This window comes from Nelumbo nucifera, chromosome 6, assembly GCF_055504915.1.
Source record: "Nelumbo nucifera cultivar China Antique chromosome 6, China Antique-T2T, whole genome shotgun sequence".
Classification (NCBI taxonomy): domain Eukaryota; kingdom Viridiplantae; phylum Streptophyta; class Magnoliopsida; order Proteales; family Nelumbonaceae; genus Nelumbo; species Nelumbo nucifera.
Window position 1 is genome coordinate 31,912,399 of NC_142654.1, and position 18,937 is coordinate 31,931,335.

The following is an 18,937-nucleotide window of genomic DNA, read 5'->3' on the forward strand; positions in this document are numbered from 1 at the left end:
CAGCCAGCCCACAACTACTTTTGAATCACCTTCAATAATCAGCTTAGTAATCCCCATTTCTTTAGCTTTCTCTACTCCATAGACTGCTGCAGATAATTTTGATCTCACTCACCACTAGACCTGTTCATGGGCCGGGCTCGGGCTTGGCTTTTGTCAAAATTCTAATGAACCCGGCCCGAAGCCCGAGTCCGAGATGGTGTAAAATCGGGCCCGAAGCCCAGCCCGTGAACAGGTCTGCTCACCACATCTCCACGCCGAATAGGACCTGAGTACAAAGCTAGAATGTTTCCATTTTCTTCCCTAATTACCCCACCAATACTTGATGGTCCAGGATTTCCCATACAACTACCATCAAAGTTTAACCTCTTCCACCCAACACATGGAGGTGACCAGGCCTCATGAACTATTTGTCTTCTGGACGAAGAACCTGCAATTATTCCCACGATCTGAAGAAGTCTTCAACCTTAAAGTCAGCAAAGAGCTTTAAAGTGCTCACCCAATGCGCTACTCATAGAGTAATCACCTCAATCACAACTTCCTTAATTCTTTCCTTGTCTTCAAAGATTCTTAGATTCCTTTCCTCCTAAATTGTCCAGATCAAGGATTGAAATATCGATACGATACGTTCGATATGAGGCGTATCGTATTGGTATCATTAGTGCTCGGCATGGGATACACTACAACTGGAGATGTATCTTGTCAATCGTGTATATCGGGTCGATATGCGTGTGTATCAGTCCGTATCGCACTGTATCGGACGATACATATTGATATGGGCCAATTTAGAACGATACGCTACCCGTGGGACGTGAATGCACATGCACATATTCTTCTACTGAAAAAGAAAGTTGCAAGGATTCAAACTCGAATCAAGAGTTAAGGGAGAGCTTAACGTCCGCACTTGTAAACCAATATGCCACTCCATCTTTTGTGTTTATGAGTAAATGATTATAGCTTTTATTTCTTTATTACTTAAATGCAATTCAAATAAATAATACATATTACAGTTAACTCAAACTAAAAAGAAAAAAAGTAATATTTAAAATCAGTATTTCATAAAATAATAGAAATAAATAATATATCAAAATATTATTTGAATATAAAAAATTTATAAAAATATAATATTAATAAGTGAATAATTATTTTAGTACTTAAGATTTATAAATTTGCACATGATATATAATTTAGATCACATAAAATCATATTTATTATTTAGAAAATAAAAAAATTGTTTACAAAATACTCAAGAATATAATCTTAAATTAAATCTATCAAATCTATTAATCTACATTTATACCAAAAAAGATTTTTAATTAGAAAATTATAGGAATAAAAATATAATAATGGAATAATCATTTTAAAAGTTAAAAATTATGAATTTGCATATGATATGTATCTTAGAAGTTTTAATAGATTTGATATATTTTAAGCTGAGATTATACATTTTATAAATTATTAATGGATACTTTAATTTACATAGAGAATTTAATATTTGGTTGACCTCTTTGTTAATGTCAAAAAGTAAAAATAGTAAAATTGAAAATAATTGATATAATAATTAAAATATAATAGTAAAATATGTTTTGCATTTTGGACTCTTGATTGATACATTATCAATAAAATTGTATGATATCTATGCCTCATATTATATTAATTGTAATATATTTTTTTCCTATACACCATTGAAATATACATTTTCTATGTATTTATACATTATTTATGATTATTTGACCTTAGACTTAATATTATTAATGTATTATGAAATTTTTATGTATTACCCTAGTGTCCATATTTTTCATCCGTATCGATGCGTTTCCAAAGTGTATTTATATCCAAGTTGTCCGTTACGATACTCAATAATGATATTTTAATCCTTGGTCCAGATCACTGCTGCTCTAGTGCATCTCCACATAATTCTGTCTCTTCTTTTAGGGCAGTGGAAAAGGTGAGAGGCTGAGAGCTAAATACACCTTCCAGACAATCAGGGGGAAGCCAATACTGTTGCCTGTTTATTTTAAGGTTCTCTACACCACAGACAATCAGGTTGGAAACATATCATCCCAGTACTGTTCATTGAAACAGATGCTTTAGTGCTGCACATGTTAAAAGGGAAAACAACAGTTCTAATGAATCTGGAGGGTTAATTTTTAAGAGATTAATAAAAGAGTTGGACTGATTGGGGAAATAAAAGCATGTCGACAAAAAAATGGAAGCATGGATTAGAATTTAGAGAAAATGGATTGAAAGAATCAAGAAAGCCTTAAAATAAACAGGCAAGAGAGATAAAAAAGGAAAAAAATTCTATCGTAGGAACAGTTGGACAGATATTAGGAATGTTTAGAGATGAAAATTAATATGACTGATATAGAATTATGAGGGTTCAAAGAGGAAATTTTGGGTAACTTTCATAAACCTTCCCTGTGTTTTCTGACGGATGTTTTAACCTTTCTTTACTATAACTTCCCCAAATATCTCCCTCGGCATTTTGGAAAAAATTAAACAAATAGCAGCCAAGCTAGGGAAGATGGAATTCCCAAGACTGAGTTGCATGGGAGGATAGGAGGTTGGGCAGAGATCCCTTCCGTTAGTTTGATGTTAAGAACATAACTGAAAATGATAATGTCATACTTTTAAACACTTTAAAATTCCCAGTTTTCCCATAGATATTACAATATTTGGAGTGTCTTCAAGCATTTACCAGAAAACACAAGGGAGGTTTAAATAATTTATCCTGAATAATTACTGAACCAACCAATAGTACACAACCACTTTTGGTTTTCTTCTCCCTGGCTTTGCTTGTCATCTCCTCTCCCTGTGACAACCAAACCAGTTATTGAGGACTCTCTGAACTATTGCCGTTTCTTCAATTCATGGTTACTTCACTTCCAGAAGATGGGTTTGGAGCTCAAGTGTGCTCTGTGGTATGATTTCAATTTCTATTTTGTTTTCTTATACATGGGTTTCTTTGAGCAAGTATGCCAACTGCTTAGTAGTTCATGTTTACATATCTAAATATATTAATTTATTGTTTTGCTTGTGTTTGTTTTCTGTTCCTCCTGTTGACATAACCTAAGATACATGTTTCTGTTGCAGCTTAAATTTGCTGAACCGGTTGGTATTAATGCCCTGCAATCAACTTATTCTGCAGGTATCTCCTCTATGCAAAATCTCCTTGTAAACCCAAGTGGGTTTCCGCTAAACGGGTGTTAATTTTCATTTTTGTTTAATTTCAATATTCTGCTCTGGGTAATGGTACTTTTGTGGTCCGCATTTCAAGATCCACAGTGGCTGGTTTGCAATACCCCATTTACAAATTGCCATATGCTGATCAAGGTGGAGTTACAGAGCATTTCGTTGAACTCAGAAAGTTCTGAAACCACGTTTGTTTGAACTTTGCTTACTGAAGAAGTGAATTTCTGGGTTTTCAGGTTTAAGACCAGCTTCTCAATTAGAAAATATAGCAAGCCATTATCCAATATTGGTCCCAGCTATCTGGGATCTTGGAAGAGGTAGATTGGGAATAGCCCTAACCATTGTATGCATTTAGGGGCTAGACTCTCCAATTGGTCATCTCAAGTTGTTCAGCTGGGTACTAAAGCCTTCGCTTTTATTTGGAAACTCTTGTTTAGAAATTAGAACTATTCTGCATCTAAGTTGATTTCTTTATCGTTTTACATCTCAATCTCTGTAGATACGCAGAAAACCTGCCGATGGATGTCTGACTTCAAACACAAAGGGACGAAAATTTGAGGGACCAGCTAAAAACCATCCGAAGGGGAATTCTATGCAATCGTCTAAAGCCTCATTATCACCTAATAATCAATCTCAATGCGTCTCCACATCATTTGGTCAAAGCTGAAAAGTCTTGTGGTTGTTATTGGGAACTTTAGTAGGAAAGATGCATCTTTGACCCACGAAGACGGTGCTGAATTGTTACGGTTCTGTCAGTTGAAAAGCAAGCAACGGAAGGACAAACTCAAGAAATGGATTTGAATCAGGTTTCACCGACAACACCGGAAAGCCCTCTATCCTTTGGCGATGCAAAGGATTCTGATGATGACAATTCTACATGCATGTAAGTTTTCATTGAATCGAAGCTTTTGGGTTGTTGGGATTAATGCTTGCTCAGCATAAAACTCCTATATACCACGGGTGAGTTGGTAATATATGTAGAAATTTAACAATGATTAATGCTTTATGAACTGGTTTATTTTTTTAGGGTAAATTAATTAAACCTCCTCTGTATTTTCTGTCAAATGCTTTAATATCATTGGGCAAACTCCAAACTCCAAGGGAAGGGGTCTGTTTGTACAAGTTAACAGAAATATCAAGAGATATTTTGGGGGGTGAATTGTCATAGCAAAAGGGAGGTTAGGAAGATGAGAACAACTTGAGCACAGCTTTAAATACTTAATCATTTTTAAGTCCTTGGATTGTAGTGATAATCACGTATTTTGTTCACATTCTATGTGCAAATTCGATAACCAATTCAATCATTTGGCTGGGCTTTCGATCCGCCAGCAACCTGGTTTTTGGACTTCGGCTAGTTAATTTTTGAGGGATGACCATCAAGGTTAAAATATCATGACATATTATTGTGTGTTGTTCTTGATATTATATATATATATATATATTGTGGCAATAATGAAAATAAATTTTGAACCTTTTTGTCACAAATTTCATTTTCTTTCAATTTTTTATCAACCAAAATAATAATATCATTAATTATTATACATACAATACTCATTAGTAGATGTATAATGGAAACATGCAAGACCCATACCACACCAATAAAACATAAATCAACATGTGAACCCACATCAATAACATGCTGAAATTTGGCTTGACTCGGTTTTGTTGCACTCCTACATATTCAATATCGGCCTTTTGATTTACAAATATGACTCGAGTTAGCCATTTATGATTGTGATGATTTTAACAAACCAAGAAATCACGGATACATGTTTGATTCTAAGGACATGGCATCTTCCAAAATTAGTAATGCCTCAGTTGCCAAAGGCCATAGTGATACAGGATTAAGGTTTTCGAGGAAACTGTACTAGCAATTATTTATGCCAACTGTGAGGTTTAACTTGAATTGGGATATGCTCCTCAAAAAGTGCACTTCACACCTAACTTACAACTACATCCCATCCTCTATTAGAAATATTTTCCCATAAATAATAAATACAAGTACAGGAGATGTCCCTGATGTGCGGTTAGGACATGCTGTGAGACGCATTTTGTAAAGAGAAGATCTGAACTCGTTCAACTTTTGAGATGCATTTATGACAAAGAATAGATAAAAGTTCCTTGAATTATGGGCTTAAATCCAACCAAGACAAAAAGGTCTCAGTTTTTATGTCTCTTCCAGTCTGATTGGTTGGTATAGCAGTCAACCTGAGCTATTCGGTTCTGTTGACAAAATTATATGCAACTGAATCAAACTGACTGGTGTACAGACCCTACGGCTAGGCAACCTATCAAGGATGAACAAGCCAATATGGAACCCGTAAGTCCATGTGTATGAAACATTGGCATGTTCAGTCTTGCCTAGCCCACTTTATTAACAGCTAGGGGTGGAAACGAATTGAGCTTTTCATGAGTTATTGGAGTCCGGCTCGTGAATAGCTAGAATTATCTTGGTTTAAATCGAGCTTCAAGATGAGTTCGAGCCTGATACATAGAATCATTTTCTAATCGAGCCAAGCTCGAATTTAGTAAAGCTTGGCTCATGAGGCTGATGGGCCTAATCTAGCCCATCTGGACTCGGTCAAGAAAAGTTTCTATGAGAAACCTACTAAGTACTAACTAGGACTAGGGGTAGATTCGAGCCGAGTTTAACCAAATAGTTAGATATTCGAGCTCGACTTACCAAGGCAGTACAAGGCTCAAGCTCGGTTCGAGCTAGAACCTTGAGCTTGAGCTCGGCTCGAGTCAAAAGCTCGTAAGCTCAAGATCAGCTCGACTTGAGAAAAATGTTTTATAAAAAAGAAAAATTATATATAAAAAATATTTTTTATTTAATATTTAAAAAATTAAGAATTATAATAATTAGTTATTATTATATATAAAAATAAAAATACTATATATAATATTTTTATTATGTATTATTTTCTATAATTTTATATTATTATTATTATCATTATTATTATTATTATTATTATTATTATTATTATTATTATTATTATTATTATTATTATTATTATTATTATTATTATTATTATATGTATGTATGTATGTAGCTATTCGAGCTTGGCACACGAGCCTCACGAGCCAAGCTTTATTAGGCTCGAGCTCGGCTCGGAGCTCGTTTGAAACCGAGCTGAGCCGAGCTCGAATAGCTCATAATGAACTCGGCTCGTGGCCACCCCTACCCAGGACTAACTTTTGGATCCTTTGGTCCACGTATTCATGGGTACAACACCTGTTCTTATGAGTTTGTCATTGTATAGGTGGGCTGTGAGGCATACTAGGCTGTTTGCGCACTGATTGTGTGCTTACTTGGGGGGTATTTTACAATGTGAAGGCTTTTACTTTCATTTGTTTCTGAATTTGTCACATCAGCAAGGAAATTAAATTTGTTTTGAGAAAAACAAAAACAAGGTGGTTTTGTTTTAGAAAAGGGATTCAGGTTTTTGAAACTATTAAGATTATGGTTTTAAAAAGGGCAAGTTCTGGAGTACAGATATTATATGCTTTATGAGATGATGAGATATCATTTTGATATCAAATTAACCAAAAAAAGCAAGAATGTGTTTTGGTTAGTTGTGAATAAAAATGCAACATTTTTCATATTTTTGTTTTAAGAAAAAATTTGTTTTCAAGATAGATGATTTTATTTGTTTTTGGAACTCAAAACAAGAGAAACAGTTCACATTGAAGAACACTCCCTTAGTGTGCTTGTCATACCCAGACTCAATTTGAAGCTGCTACTAGAAATTTGTAGTGTGCACCCTTGCATGTGAGACCCATTTTGATTAATTTTATACGCAAGCCACTAGTATTTTATTGATCCTTCGATATGACATTTATCCATCCGTTCCTTAGGTTCAGTTTGGAAGGAGTATACAATATAAATACATACAAAATAATAGGTTTGGAAGGAGTACAAATACAAATATGTACAGTATAAATATATACAAAACAATACAAAATACAGATTTTGCACTCTACATATTTGTATTTATACTCCTTCCAAGCCTTAGTTTGGAAAGAGTACAAATGTAAATATATACAGTGCAAATACAGGTTTAAAAATAGAAAATACAAGACTTTGCATTATATGTATTTCTATTTGTACTTTTCCAAACTGAGCCTTAAGAGTCAAGCAAGCCTTCAAAAGAGAGAAAAGCATAAATGACAAAGCAACTCTGGTACTGTTGCTCAGACCCAAAAACAGGCCCTTAGTGGATTGAGTGCAGGCGAATCAATGGATGATTCAGGGTATGTTTGGATGGACCACGAAACGTGGTTGACGCAATTTTCCAATTTGTCATTACTGCGTCTTTTGAGCATCTGTTTGTTTGGATAAGCTTCGCACAAAGCAGCATCCAAATGGTGGTGGCACCCAATCTGCTAAAATATGCTCTTTCCCCTTTTCCTTTCTTTGGAGCTACAGTCTTAGGTAAATCTTATTTTCCCATATTCCAAAACTACCTGAAGACAGTGATCACTCTGTTAATGAAAATATCACTTTCTGGTCTGGATTCAACAGGATCTCTTATTTTTGTGGGGTCTTCGTTTTCATTGGATCATGGTTTATGAGGTTTTCGGCTTGAAGATGACCAACCCAAATCTAGCTTCTCATTCAAAACGGGTTGTTAGCATTTAGCACAAGTCTTAAATGATAAGCAAAAAAACATTCCAGTTCGGATGCATTCATGTCGAAGTGGACCCATTTGCAAAATGCAAAAACAGAAACAAGGAGAAAGAAAGCTTTTGTGTGAGAGAGAGAGAGAGAGAGAGAGAGGAGGCCTTAGTATTATTCAGTTTCAGGGTTCTCCTGAAAAAAGTAGAAACAAAAGCCTCTATATAGTGGAATTCAAACTTGAAAGAAAAATCATCTCTATATAATACACTTACAGTCTGCAGATGCTATATATATCAATGTTTATAGCATGCATTACAATCTGTTTACTACTCATACGCTTACTATATATATCTGTTATACTAGCTAAGAAGCTGTCATACTACGACTGTCACGCAAGTAACGAACCGGCTCATCAGTTTCCTTGATTGTTTGTAGCCCCAGAAACCGACGGGGAACGACCGTTTTGGCTGCCTAGGCCGCCTGAACCACCGGCACCACCACCTGACGCACCTCGACCACTTCCAGAGCCGTAACCGACGCCACGAGCCCAACCACCACCATCACCACCATAACCAGAACCATACCCAGAGCCAGACCCAGAGCCAGAGCCAGACCCAGTACCATAACCATAGCCAAAGCCCCTCCCATTCCCACTTGGAGACCGGGCAGACCCAGAACCATACCCCCATCCACTTCCAGGACTGGACCCCCAACCCCAACTGTAGTCCCAGTTGCTACCATGACCGGACCCAGAGCCACTACCCCCAGTTGGGGCTCCGGTTCCACCGCCGGGAGTCCCCGGCATCTCCCTAGAGAATGCTTTTCTTCCAAAAGTGCCAGTGTTGTATGCCTCAGAAGGGTAGGCAAGCAAAAAGAGGAAGAGGAGGAGATGGAGGGTGAATGGATTCTTCTTGTTGGGCTTCATCTTCTTCTTCTTGCTTCCTTTTCTCTCTACTAAACTTGACTACAAACTACGAAGTGTCTCGTCTCCGACTCTCCGATAGGAATTCGGAATTAAAATGTTGGTATCACACAATGGGCTTGCTTGGACCCTCCATTTATTAGTATCAGCTAGGTCCTGGGTGATGATATTGGGCTCCTCCTCCCGTGACAACTGACACCAGTCCACTCCTATATAATATTCAATTGGGTAAATGGAATTACAAAACTACCACTAGCAAGTGGTTTTTGGTCATTTACTTGAAGTAGGACTGTAGGAATATTTTAGGAAATCAGGGGAAACATTTCAATTGGGTATTTCATGATTTTTTTTTTTTTTACCTTGTTACAGTGATGATGGAAGGATGAGTGATTGAGTGGGGTCGATATATCACGTTTAGAGGTCGTCACTTTAACCGCCCATGCCACAAAGAGACACGTGTCAAGAAAAGCACGTGTTCGTGGATATTGCTTTTGGTTGGTAATTGATAGCTATAGTTGGGTGGGACCTGAGTATAAAGTTGTGGATGAATTCGATTTCCACATAGCACATACCCTTGGTTCGGACTTCGGAGTTCCTCATGAAATCATTTTCACCTTTCCGACGTGTCCAAATCCAAACTCTTCATCTCCTACTTTGGGCCTGTAGGGCAGGTCCCATATTTACTGCTTGGTGTAAGAGCAAGAGCATACATTCTTATAAGTCATCATATATAGCGTGGAATCTCATGGAACTTCACATGTGATTCCAATAAAATCATCCAAGTTGCTTGAACCAGAGAGAGAGAGAGATTGGAACTGTCCCAACAACAAGGGATCTCGGTGGGTTTTCCAATATCCATTTATGATTTACCTGACAGACAGACAGACTACACAAAAGGATCTGTTCGAAAGTGAATGGTGGCTTGCCAATTTGCCATGGTTCATGAGAGTCTAGTCTAGTCCCATTCTAACGCAGTCGGTGCTCACCAAATATCTAGATTTGGTAAATATCTTTCTTGTGGGGAGCTACAGCCTACAGGAGCAGCAGAATGGCTGTCAGATTCATCACTAAAGAACCACCACAGTGATTCTACCCTTCCAAAATTAAAACCTGTACGTTGTTAGAAGAATAAAAATTTGCTGAGAACAGAAGCAATTGAAGCTGCTTACTTACCCATTTGTTGGTTTGGTTTAAGTCAGCAACATATAGTGATGAGGAGGGAATAAATGGCATAACAGAGCTCCTCGGCCCAAAAGACAATTATATTGCCAAATGGAGGAAGCAGATTCATTAATCAATGAATCAGTGTGGTTTGGACATTGGAGTGTTGCTTTAGCTAACTACATTGTGGAGTAGTGATCAGTTTTACTCAAAGGGGTTTCCATTTACTGAACTAAGAAACCATATTGGCTATTTGTAATTGCAGAAGGGCAAGAAACAATACTAGAATGGTGTGATAAAGGTCTAATTAGGGGCATGTTCCGAGATATTTGGCATTGTCTAATTAATTGATTCCTCTTAACTCTACAAGCAAATTACACATACACGTGCCTAAATTCAAGTTGCCTAGAGAAAAAATCTAGATATTCAGTCTTCATTCTTTAGTTATTGGGGTGAAAGGAACCATATATATCTATGTAGAATTGTAGATTGTGGAACAAGGACACCATAACTCACCCACAAATGAATCATGGGTTTGAGGACCGCCACAATGGAGTAGTAGTAGAGGCCTCTAGTTCAATGACTTTCACTTCACCACCACCAATTGTGGTTCTCTTCCCTCTGGTAGAGCAGAGTACGACGGATGGCATTGGCATGGGCATGGGCATGGGCATGGGCATGGGCATAGGTCAGGTGCTGAGTTAGTTCTATCTGCATCTGCACAATACAAGTTTGTATTCCATCCTTGGCTTGGCCTACAAAACAATGGGCTGGACCTAAGTCTCTTTGAGCAATTCTTCACATGTTCGATCATGTCCTACCTTAATGACAACTTTGTGTTGTGCTCCTTCCATTTCCAGCTAAGTTGTGTCAGCCCAAAGTCCTGCTTGGGCCCAAGTCCTCCTTAAGTTCAAAATCGCACTCCAGCTGATACCAACCCAACCCCATGTGCGGAGGAAGCTTCTCTTGGGAGTTGGGTCCCCTTCCCTTCCCTTCCCTTCAGAACAAAATGAATAACATGGAAATCAAATTAAGAATCATCAATCCCAAAATCCCAAAGTATATATGAGCAAGAGCAACCACGAACAAAGTGATTAATTGAAGAATTCAGCCTCGTTTGTTGCGTAATGCCAGAGTCATCAATCACCACCAAACCACTTGGTCGAGAAGCCTTGAGCGCTCAATCTGGGGACTGGGGTAGGTGCTTCTGGCCTTCTTCTGTTTTTAGGGAGAAAGCAAACCTAGAGGCATTCGTCTCGTTCCATGCATGCTTAATGCTGTTGCGCATTAGCTTGCTAGGTTTATACAGATTACAGTGGACAGAGGGTCCATGACTCCATCTCCAACGGCAAGACAATGAGACCCTTCATTAATTCATTTGTGCACGCGTTAATTGATTTGACACGCATGAATGAATTAATGAATGGCATCCATTTTCATGCTCATGCGACACTTTGAGATAATGCCAGATTGAAGGATTCAAATCTCGTACATATATATAACTGGATATTTTCTATTCCTGGTGGGAGATTCCATCAATTATTCTCCTTCTCTTATTCAAGCTTTGGGTCTTATCATTACTTCTTCATAAAGGCTTTGTCATTTGTCAAAGTTTGAAGCAGGAAAACAGGAAGCACACCCATCCGAGTCCGGCTTGGGTCAGGACAAAGCCCGTTCCAACAAGCTTTACAGTCTTGGGTTATGTTGGGAATGTTTCCTTAATTATGTGATTTATTTCAGAGGAGATATTCCAATGCAAGGTTATAAGGGGTTGCTCGAACGGTGCAAGCACCGAATTGCTTTGACAGAAGCCAAACTCCACCCATCAGATGGAATGCCATATGGTGATATAGAAAATATATGATATCCGAAAAACATCTTATAAATCAACTGGAATCATAAACTTGGTAGCAAATCAAGTATTATTTATCAAAATTCATGGGTGGGTTTTGATTGGTCAAAACTCTTTCCATATAAGAATTCGTTTTTGTTTTTTTTTCCCTGTATACCTTAGTTATTTTAGTTTTTCTGTATTTTTCATCTATTTTGTAATTATTGTCTATGTCTCACACAATTGTATTTTATTGATGTGTATTTAACTTCATTTATTTATGTATTTTATTGATGCTTCTCTTTCCTCCATTACCCCACCCTAATTCTCCCTCTCTCTCTCCCCTCCCCTTTCTACCACTGCTAATCTACCATGTCATCACCCATTCACTCACTCTCAATTCCATAACCATTGTGCTATACATGGAAAAAGTATAATCAGTTGCCTTGATTGAAGTAACGTAGGTGGAAAGGAGTTCTTGGAGATACCCACGCACTTTTTGGTAAGTTACAATTACTTGGGTAAATACATTTACCTAGGAAACACTTATCCAGGTAAGTGCATTTACCCATATTCTTTTATTTTCCGTGCAAGCAAGACAATAACCATTTTAGCCATAAAAATCCATTATTACAAGGGGCATTTTTGTCCCTTTTAAGTGTTGGCAATTTTCCCCCAAGGTGGAAAAGTTATTTATTCACCTAGGATTAGGAGATGGGTGTCACTTACCTGGGTAAGTGATACTTAGGAAAATAAACTTTCTCTTGTCCCCACATAAATCTGGAAAAAGAAAATGAGATTCTTGGACAATAAGAATCAAAATCTTATTGACCAATTTTTCCCCTCCTAAAATCCAGAAAAAGAACCCGTTAAATTTTAAAACTTAACGTAAATGGTAATGAGGTGGTTTATTCAAGTTGTAGATGTAATGAAGGTGGTTTATACTACTAAATTTTCGTATTATATTGCTATCAGGTCGGGTTAGTGAATATTTTGTGTTGACGATGGTTTGCAACTCAGCAACTAGGATCCCATGATTTGGGTCACCCTGGCAGTAGAGGATTGTTTTCAATCATCTTGATCTAGTTCTGGGACGGTTGCACAATTATTGACGGATTAAGAAGATGATAATAGAAGCTCAGATCCAAACAAGATTCGACCCTCACCCATCTAACACCCGATTCCCAAAATGTTTATAATTAATTAATATATAAATTACTAAATAATCGGATTATTATTCATTCAATTTTGGTAGATTAATTAACTAAACATGGATTAGGAATTATTGTTAACATTAAATAATAACCGAATTATTGCAATTAAATTAAAATTACTGTATAAATTTTTATAAATTATTAGTGATTATTAATTACCATTTCAAAAAATTATTATTTTTTAAATTATTATTTATTAATAATCACTACATTAAATATTTGTAATTTTTAAAAACAATTTTGGTAATTATTAAATTAATTAGTTTAATTTGGATAATTAAATTCATTTGTGAAATATTTTTATAATTCCAATAATTACTGATATTATTGAATATTATTCAGTAAATATCAACACTTAGATGATAACTTTCTGTAATTTTGGTAATTGGAAAATTTAATTACTGATAATTACTTGCTGAAACTTATTGATTTTGATAATTTAGTTTCAAATGTTTTGGTAGTTTAATTCCAGAAACTTTTGAAAATTAATTATTGAAATAAATAATTATAAAAATGAAGAATGAATTAAAATATTAATAAATATCAATTTAATAATTAAAAATATATGAGTATTTTTCATTGGAAAATTTATTTAAATAAATATAAATTTTATTTTACATTTTCAATCATTTTGGTCAATTTATTAGTATTTAATGATATTATCAAATAATAATTAAAAATTTTCAATAATTTTTTAGTGGAATATTAATTTCAATAAATATCAATTTATTTTTTACATTTTCTGAAATTTTGATATTTATTATAATTTTTGAGTAGTAATTAGTGATTTTGGTAATTTAATTTCTGACTATTACTAGTTTTGGTAATTTAATTTAGTGAAAGTTAAATCATAAAATTTTCAATTATTAAATATGATGATGCACAATCCGGTCATTCTTAGCTGCTGGTAACCTTGCCTCTGGCGGAGTCGAAGGTGCCTGAAACAAGGAAGAAATTAGAGATTTTCGGGGAGGAACCCGGTAGGAATACTCCGAAGCTCAAGTTAATACTCTGGAGAGGGCAAGGAAAATAAGAGATTTCAAGACCAGAAAGCACAAATATCACATACCTCTTTCTCTAGGGAAGGAAGGTCTTTTATAACCACCTGGTGCACTCACTCCCAAGTTTCCGCCACGTCAGGTATAACCGCCTCTGCGGGGGCAAACACAACCGCCACTGTCCTCTCTGCCAGGGCCGTCTCTGCCATAACTGAGATGGCGGTAGCAGGTGGCCGTTACGGCGTGGTTGCCATCTGTCAGATCCAGACCAGTTTGGCGTGCTGCCTCAGAGTACGGACCTGTCAGGTACTGTTTCACAGTTGCGCGACCTGGAGCCGAGGTGCCGGAGTGGTGTGCGAGGTGAAGTCTTGAGTTCGAATGGGAGTCCTATTGTCCCAAGGTGCCGTCATATAGTCTGGACCGACCCGAGGTGGGTTAGTCCAGGCTTTGCCCCTCACGGGCTTCTTTGTCAACCTCGGGTTTCTTAGGGAGAGCGCGGGTTTCACCTCCCAGGAAATGTGGGTTCCTTTTGGGGAGCTTGGGCCTCTTCTTGGGGAATTTGGGAGCTCGGGCCTCTTATTGGAGAGCTCGGGAAGCTCGGGCCTCTTCTTGGGATGGTCGTGCTATGTCGTCGTGCTGAGCTGACATTCCTGCCAGGTCACCCTGGTTTCTTCCACGTGTCACACAGCCAAGGGGTCGGGTCAAATCTACCTCCATCAAAATACATAATTGGAAAGTTTTAATAATTGTCATAATTATTGGATATTACATTTATAATTATGATGATTATTAGAACTATATTTATGGGTTTGGGGGATGACTCCCCTATAGGAATTGTAACAACTGGGTCTGGGGCGAGAATCATACTCTTCATCCCGATTGCTATCAAGGAAAAATTTTCGGAGAAGTACGAATAGGCCCAATGCAAATTTCTGCTTTCCACTGCAGAGCTATAAACATTCAAAATGTCAAAAAACCCTCATTCTATACACCAATGTCCACCCATAAATTGACATCAATTCCGAGTTGGCACTGTACTTTGGGCCTAAAAATTCTGACCCTGGACTGAATCATCATTCTCCCAAACATTTTAGCCTCCACCCCTGGTTCCCAAAGACAAGTTCCCCATTGGGGATCCAAACCCTTGTTTTTTAATTAAAAATTTGCTTTTAAACGAACATTTATTTAAAATAGAAAAAAAAATAAAATTCAAATAATATTTTAGGTATATTTTGATATAACATAAATAATATTATATACTTAATATAATACACACATATATATAACCTGGTTGGGGAGGCCAGGTACCAGTAATGAACGGGGAAATTTTCCATCCCTACCCGCAGGTTATATAACCCAATAGATCAATAATTTTTAATTTTCATCCCAGGACCGCTAATATTTCACATATATATATTTTAACTTTTTAATTTTTTCTTAACTTTATAAAATGAAGTTAGATAAAATTTGAATTCCATTCAAAATAAATTTTTGTTATAATTATAAAAAGATTTTTCTTAAGACATTAAGTTTTGAACTTTTAAGCAATCCACGAATTGGGAATTTGAGATTACCTAGAATGTATATAATACCCATATATTTTTTAAATTTTATACCCACTGCCACTGGTACTGAAACAAGTAACAGGGAATTGTGTTGGATAGTTTCAAGCTTTTGACAGGGATTCACTTCAATTCCGATCTTTTCGTATTACACGTTACAAACAATTTTACGGGTAAGATACCCCGCCTGTGAGGCTGTGACCCATCTCAGCTATTGGGTCATCGGCTGATTCAGTGCAATTTTGATCGAGATTCACTCTGATTTCAACAAACAAGGTTCTGGCCATCTACATATAGCATACAAACCAAATTGTTTTTGGCTTGGTTTTGTTTGCAGTAAAGAAAATAAAAGCATTCTGATTTACTTTGTTTTGGATTTTAATTTGTTTTGTTCGAACTCGAAGCAAGTCTGAAGCATAAATAAACCAAAATTTGAATTCTTCATTTGCAGTTCCACACACGTATGCAATTCAACCACAGTTTCAGAAATGTGTAGACGCAGGGTCACTTCAACCCAAATTTCTTAATAACAAGACGAAGAAAGAATTTCCACCTCCGAAAACCATTGTTTTTTTTCTTCTGAAATTTCTTAATCTGTCATTTTCGGTCAAACCAAAGATTAGCCTTGGTGAAAAAAATCCATTTTCATTTTGTGTTCTCTTTTCACATACAACTCCTGTAATCACCAGGATGTAGCGAAAATGGATTTTGATTCGAAGTTGTTGGATTAACCTCGTACAATTAACGAAGAGATGATAAGTAAATAAATAAAAAAAAAGTATGGTTCATCATCAGAGTAGAAATGTCTTTCTCATCCACAGCTAGAGCTTTCTAGCTGTGTAGGAAGGTGTCCTAAGATTTATTTCCAGATTTCATCACCTGATGAACGCAAACCCTTATTTTCCCAGGACAAAAAGAATGCAGAAAAGATATTTGTATACATTAAAATTATATAAAAGAAGATGAGGACACTACAAAAAAAAGCTCGGATTGAGCAGGAGATAAACCACTCGGATCCTCATCTACCGTCAAATTAATTCGAAAGAAAAGATGAATGCAAAACGAGGGGGTCTGGGGAAGAAACAGATTACTCAGTGGTGGCTTATGATTAATTGGTTCGATTCTGCCAGCGTTTGACCTCAACTTGATTTCAGAAGAGGGAGCTTGTTATCCTCATCGCAACCTCCTCATTCCCCTCTCCCCCAATTAAAAACAATAAAAATAAACAAAAGAAAAGTCAGAAAAATTGAATGAATCGGATAAAGAGACCCATAAGCGAAAACCCTAAATCTAAGACGTTTCAGTGAAGAGAAAGAGCAAAAATAAAAAAAGAAGGATTAGAAGATCGCTCAGTTCAGCGGGGTAGTCGACACGCAAGCTTCTTCTGAAAGAGAGAAGCCTGCATTCCGGTCTGTTGAGCTTGAAATTTCTGAGTCATCACTGCAATCTTCTTTCAATTAACCCATAAACATCTCACAAATACATGCCACTTCCAAAACCCTAACTACAGTGAAAAAACGTCTGAATTCAGGACTCTGGCAGTTCAGCCCTCCCCAATTCCTCCCATAATACTCAGATTGCTCGAGATTGCTTGAGATAGGTATTAGGTATTGTATTTATAGTGATTGATTTTAGGGTTTGTTTGATGAGTGATTGATTTTAGGGTCGAGGACTTTGGTTCCGGGCTTTTTATTTTAGGGTTTCAAGAGGCGTGGGCGGTGGGCTCACGCGTGACGTTAAAATGTGGAGATTGTGCAGAAAGAAAAGATTCTGATCCAACGGGTTCTTATCGTTCATGTACAATCTTGATTCATGTTGTGGTCGGGTTTAACTTAATATTGTATCTTATCACTAAGACAAGCTCAATTCTGATAGAAGCCAATGCAACATTGCAACTTGAACCAAGTTTGGGTAGACGAGGAGTGAGGACAAACACATCCAACATGGGCTGGGCTGACACTCACTAGAGCCCAATCTATAAGCTATCAACCCCACGCCCAAGGCCCAAACAAACAGCTAACAGTCTTGTCAGTTGTCACATGGCTCATATTATTGCTCGTAGTCCTTTCCAAAATCTATAATATCTATATATTAATATATAAAAGTGTGAATGCATTGTAAAACTTCTTTTGGATTAAAATTACCTTCTATGTTCTTGTTAGAGAAAGGTTATAAAAGTCATTTTATTATAGCATTAATGCTAGTTTTGATATCAATTCAAATGGCCATATTTGTGTATTTAATCCATCTCTAATTGTAAGGGTTGAAAATGTAACTTCAATTATTACTTTCTACTTTATTTAATTTTCTCTCATTAAGTCTTATACTTGAGGTATTAAATCCCATTTTATCTTATTAAATCCGGTGTTTTTAAGTTATTTTTCACTATTAAATGCTATTAATTAGATTTATATCAATATTTTTAACAATATAAACCCATATATTTTAAAATTGACTAAAAAATAAAACCATTCTTTATTCAAGTGGTGGTTAAGCAATTCTACCATCAGAATCAAATTGAAACCTATGAAGTCATAGTTAGATAATAAAAAATTTAAAATATAAATAAATATAGAAAATTAAAAAAAATGTAGAAAATTAGACATATTTATAATATTTTCATTAATCAAATTGAAAAAAAAAATAAGCGTAATGAACAAGAATTATTTTTATTGATAATAAAAATGAAATACATAATTTAGAATTGACTAAAAATGAAATATAAATATTAATAATAAATAGTTCAACTTTTGGGTTAAATGTGTTAACCTTTAATATCATAAATAAATAATAAAAAATTAATAAAATATAAAAACTAAAAATTAAAAAAAAATGCATTGCAAAAAAAGCATTTAGGCACATGAATAATGTCATATATTTATCATATTAAACAAAAAGTAAATGTCACATATCATAATTATTTTTACAAAAAAAGATAGAAAAATTAAACACATATAATTTTATATTTATATAACTATTAAAAATATGAATAAGATTGTGGAATTTTCTTTTGACTATAATTAAGATTTTAAAAACTGACCCAGAAACGGAATCACTTTGGCTTTTAGTTTTCGGGTCAATGGTTCAATTGTTCAGTTTGAGTGGGTCAAATTGATAAGATGTAAAATACAACGTAACTTTTAATTTTGAATGTTATATTAGGATTAGGTTAAAATCCACATTATGAGAGGGGAGTGTTGAGACTTTGAGAATGAGGCAACTTGTTAAAATTGAAAAGTGAGGAAAAAGAAGAAGAAGGGAACTTATGTCAACGGCTATCTCCGTGTTCATCGTCATTGTTGCTACAACATCGTTTTCCCTCTTCTTACATCTCTCTATATCTCTCTTAGATCCCAGATTGTTTGCTTCATTGGTGTATCTCAAAATTTTAATACAAGATCGATGCTTAATTTCTCATCTCTTGAATCGAGTTTTT

The 18,937-nt window shown here is 35.8% G+C and overlaps 1 protein-coding gene, 1 long non-coding RNA gene and 3 other non-coding genes across 8 annotated transcripts; 1 reads left to right on the forward strand and 4 right to left on the reverse strand.

Annotated features, from left to right (window-relative positions):
• Positions 1-2,049: 2,049 nt before the first annotated feature.
• LOC148790728 (uncharacterized) lies at positions 2,050-4,245 on the forward strand. Of its 4 annotated transcripts, XR_016077560.1 has the most exons (5): positions 2,050-2,921; positions 3,094-3,148; positions 3,278-3,333; positions 3,429-3,589; positions 3,692-4,245. It is a non-coding gene; the product is annotated as an uncharacterized LOC148790728 (long non-coding RNA). The 4 variants fall into 4 exon arrangements; XR_016077557.1 differs by lacking the exon at positions 3,278-3,333; XR_016077558.1 differs by lacking the exon at positions 3,278-3,333 and having other exon boundaries at positions 3,700-4,245.
• Positions 4,246-7,963: 3,718 nt separating this feature from the next.
• On the reverse strand, positions 7,964-8,914 carry LOC104598394 (uncharacterized). The gene has a single exon (XM_010260430.3). The coding sequence runs from the start codon at positions 8,736-8,738 to the stop codon at positions 8,226-8,228; it is 513 nt and encodes a 170-aa protein (XP_010258732.1). The 5' UTR covers positions 8,739-8,914; the 3' UTR covers positions 7,964-8,225.
• Positions 8,915-16,285: 7,371 nt separating this feature from the next.
• On the reverse strand, positions 16,286-16,388 carry LOC148790729 (small nucleolar RNA snoR31/Z110/Z27). The gene has a single exon (XR_016078192.1). It is a non-coding gene; the product is annotated as a small nucleolar RNA snoR31/Z110/Z27 (small nucleolar RNA).
• Positions 16,389-16,588: 200 nt separating this feature from the next.
• LOC148790730 (small nucleolar RNA R30/Z108) lies at positions 16,589-16,688 on the reverse strand. The gene has a single exon (XR_016078195.1). It is a non-coding gene; the product is annotated as a small nucleolar RNA R30/Z108 (small nucleolar RNA).
• A 156-nt stretch (positions 16,689-16,844) lies between these two features.
• On the reverse strand, positions 16,845-16,949 carry LOC148790731 (small nucleolar RNA Z107/R87). Its single transcript, XR_016078199.1, has one exon. It is a non-coding gene; the product is annotated as a small nucleolar RNA Z107/R87 (small nucleolar RNA).
• Between the last annotated feature and the right edge of the window lie 1,988 nt (positions 16,950-18,937).

What these genes read in the sequence shown, in the direction of transcription:
- LOC104598394 (XM_010260430.3), bottom strand. Translation starts at nt 8,738, where the DNA reads ATGAAGCCCAACAAGAAGAATCCATTCACCCTCCATCTCCTCCTCTTC.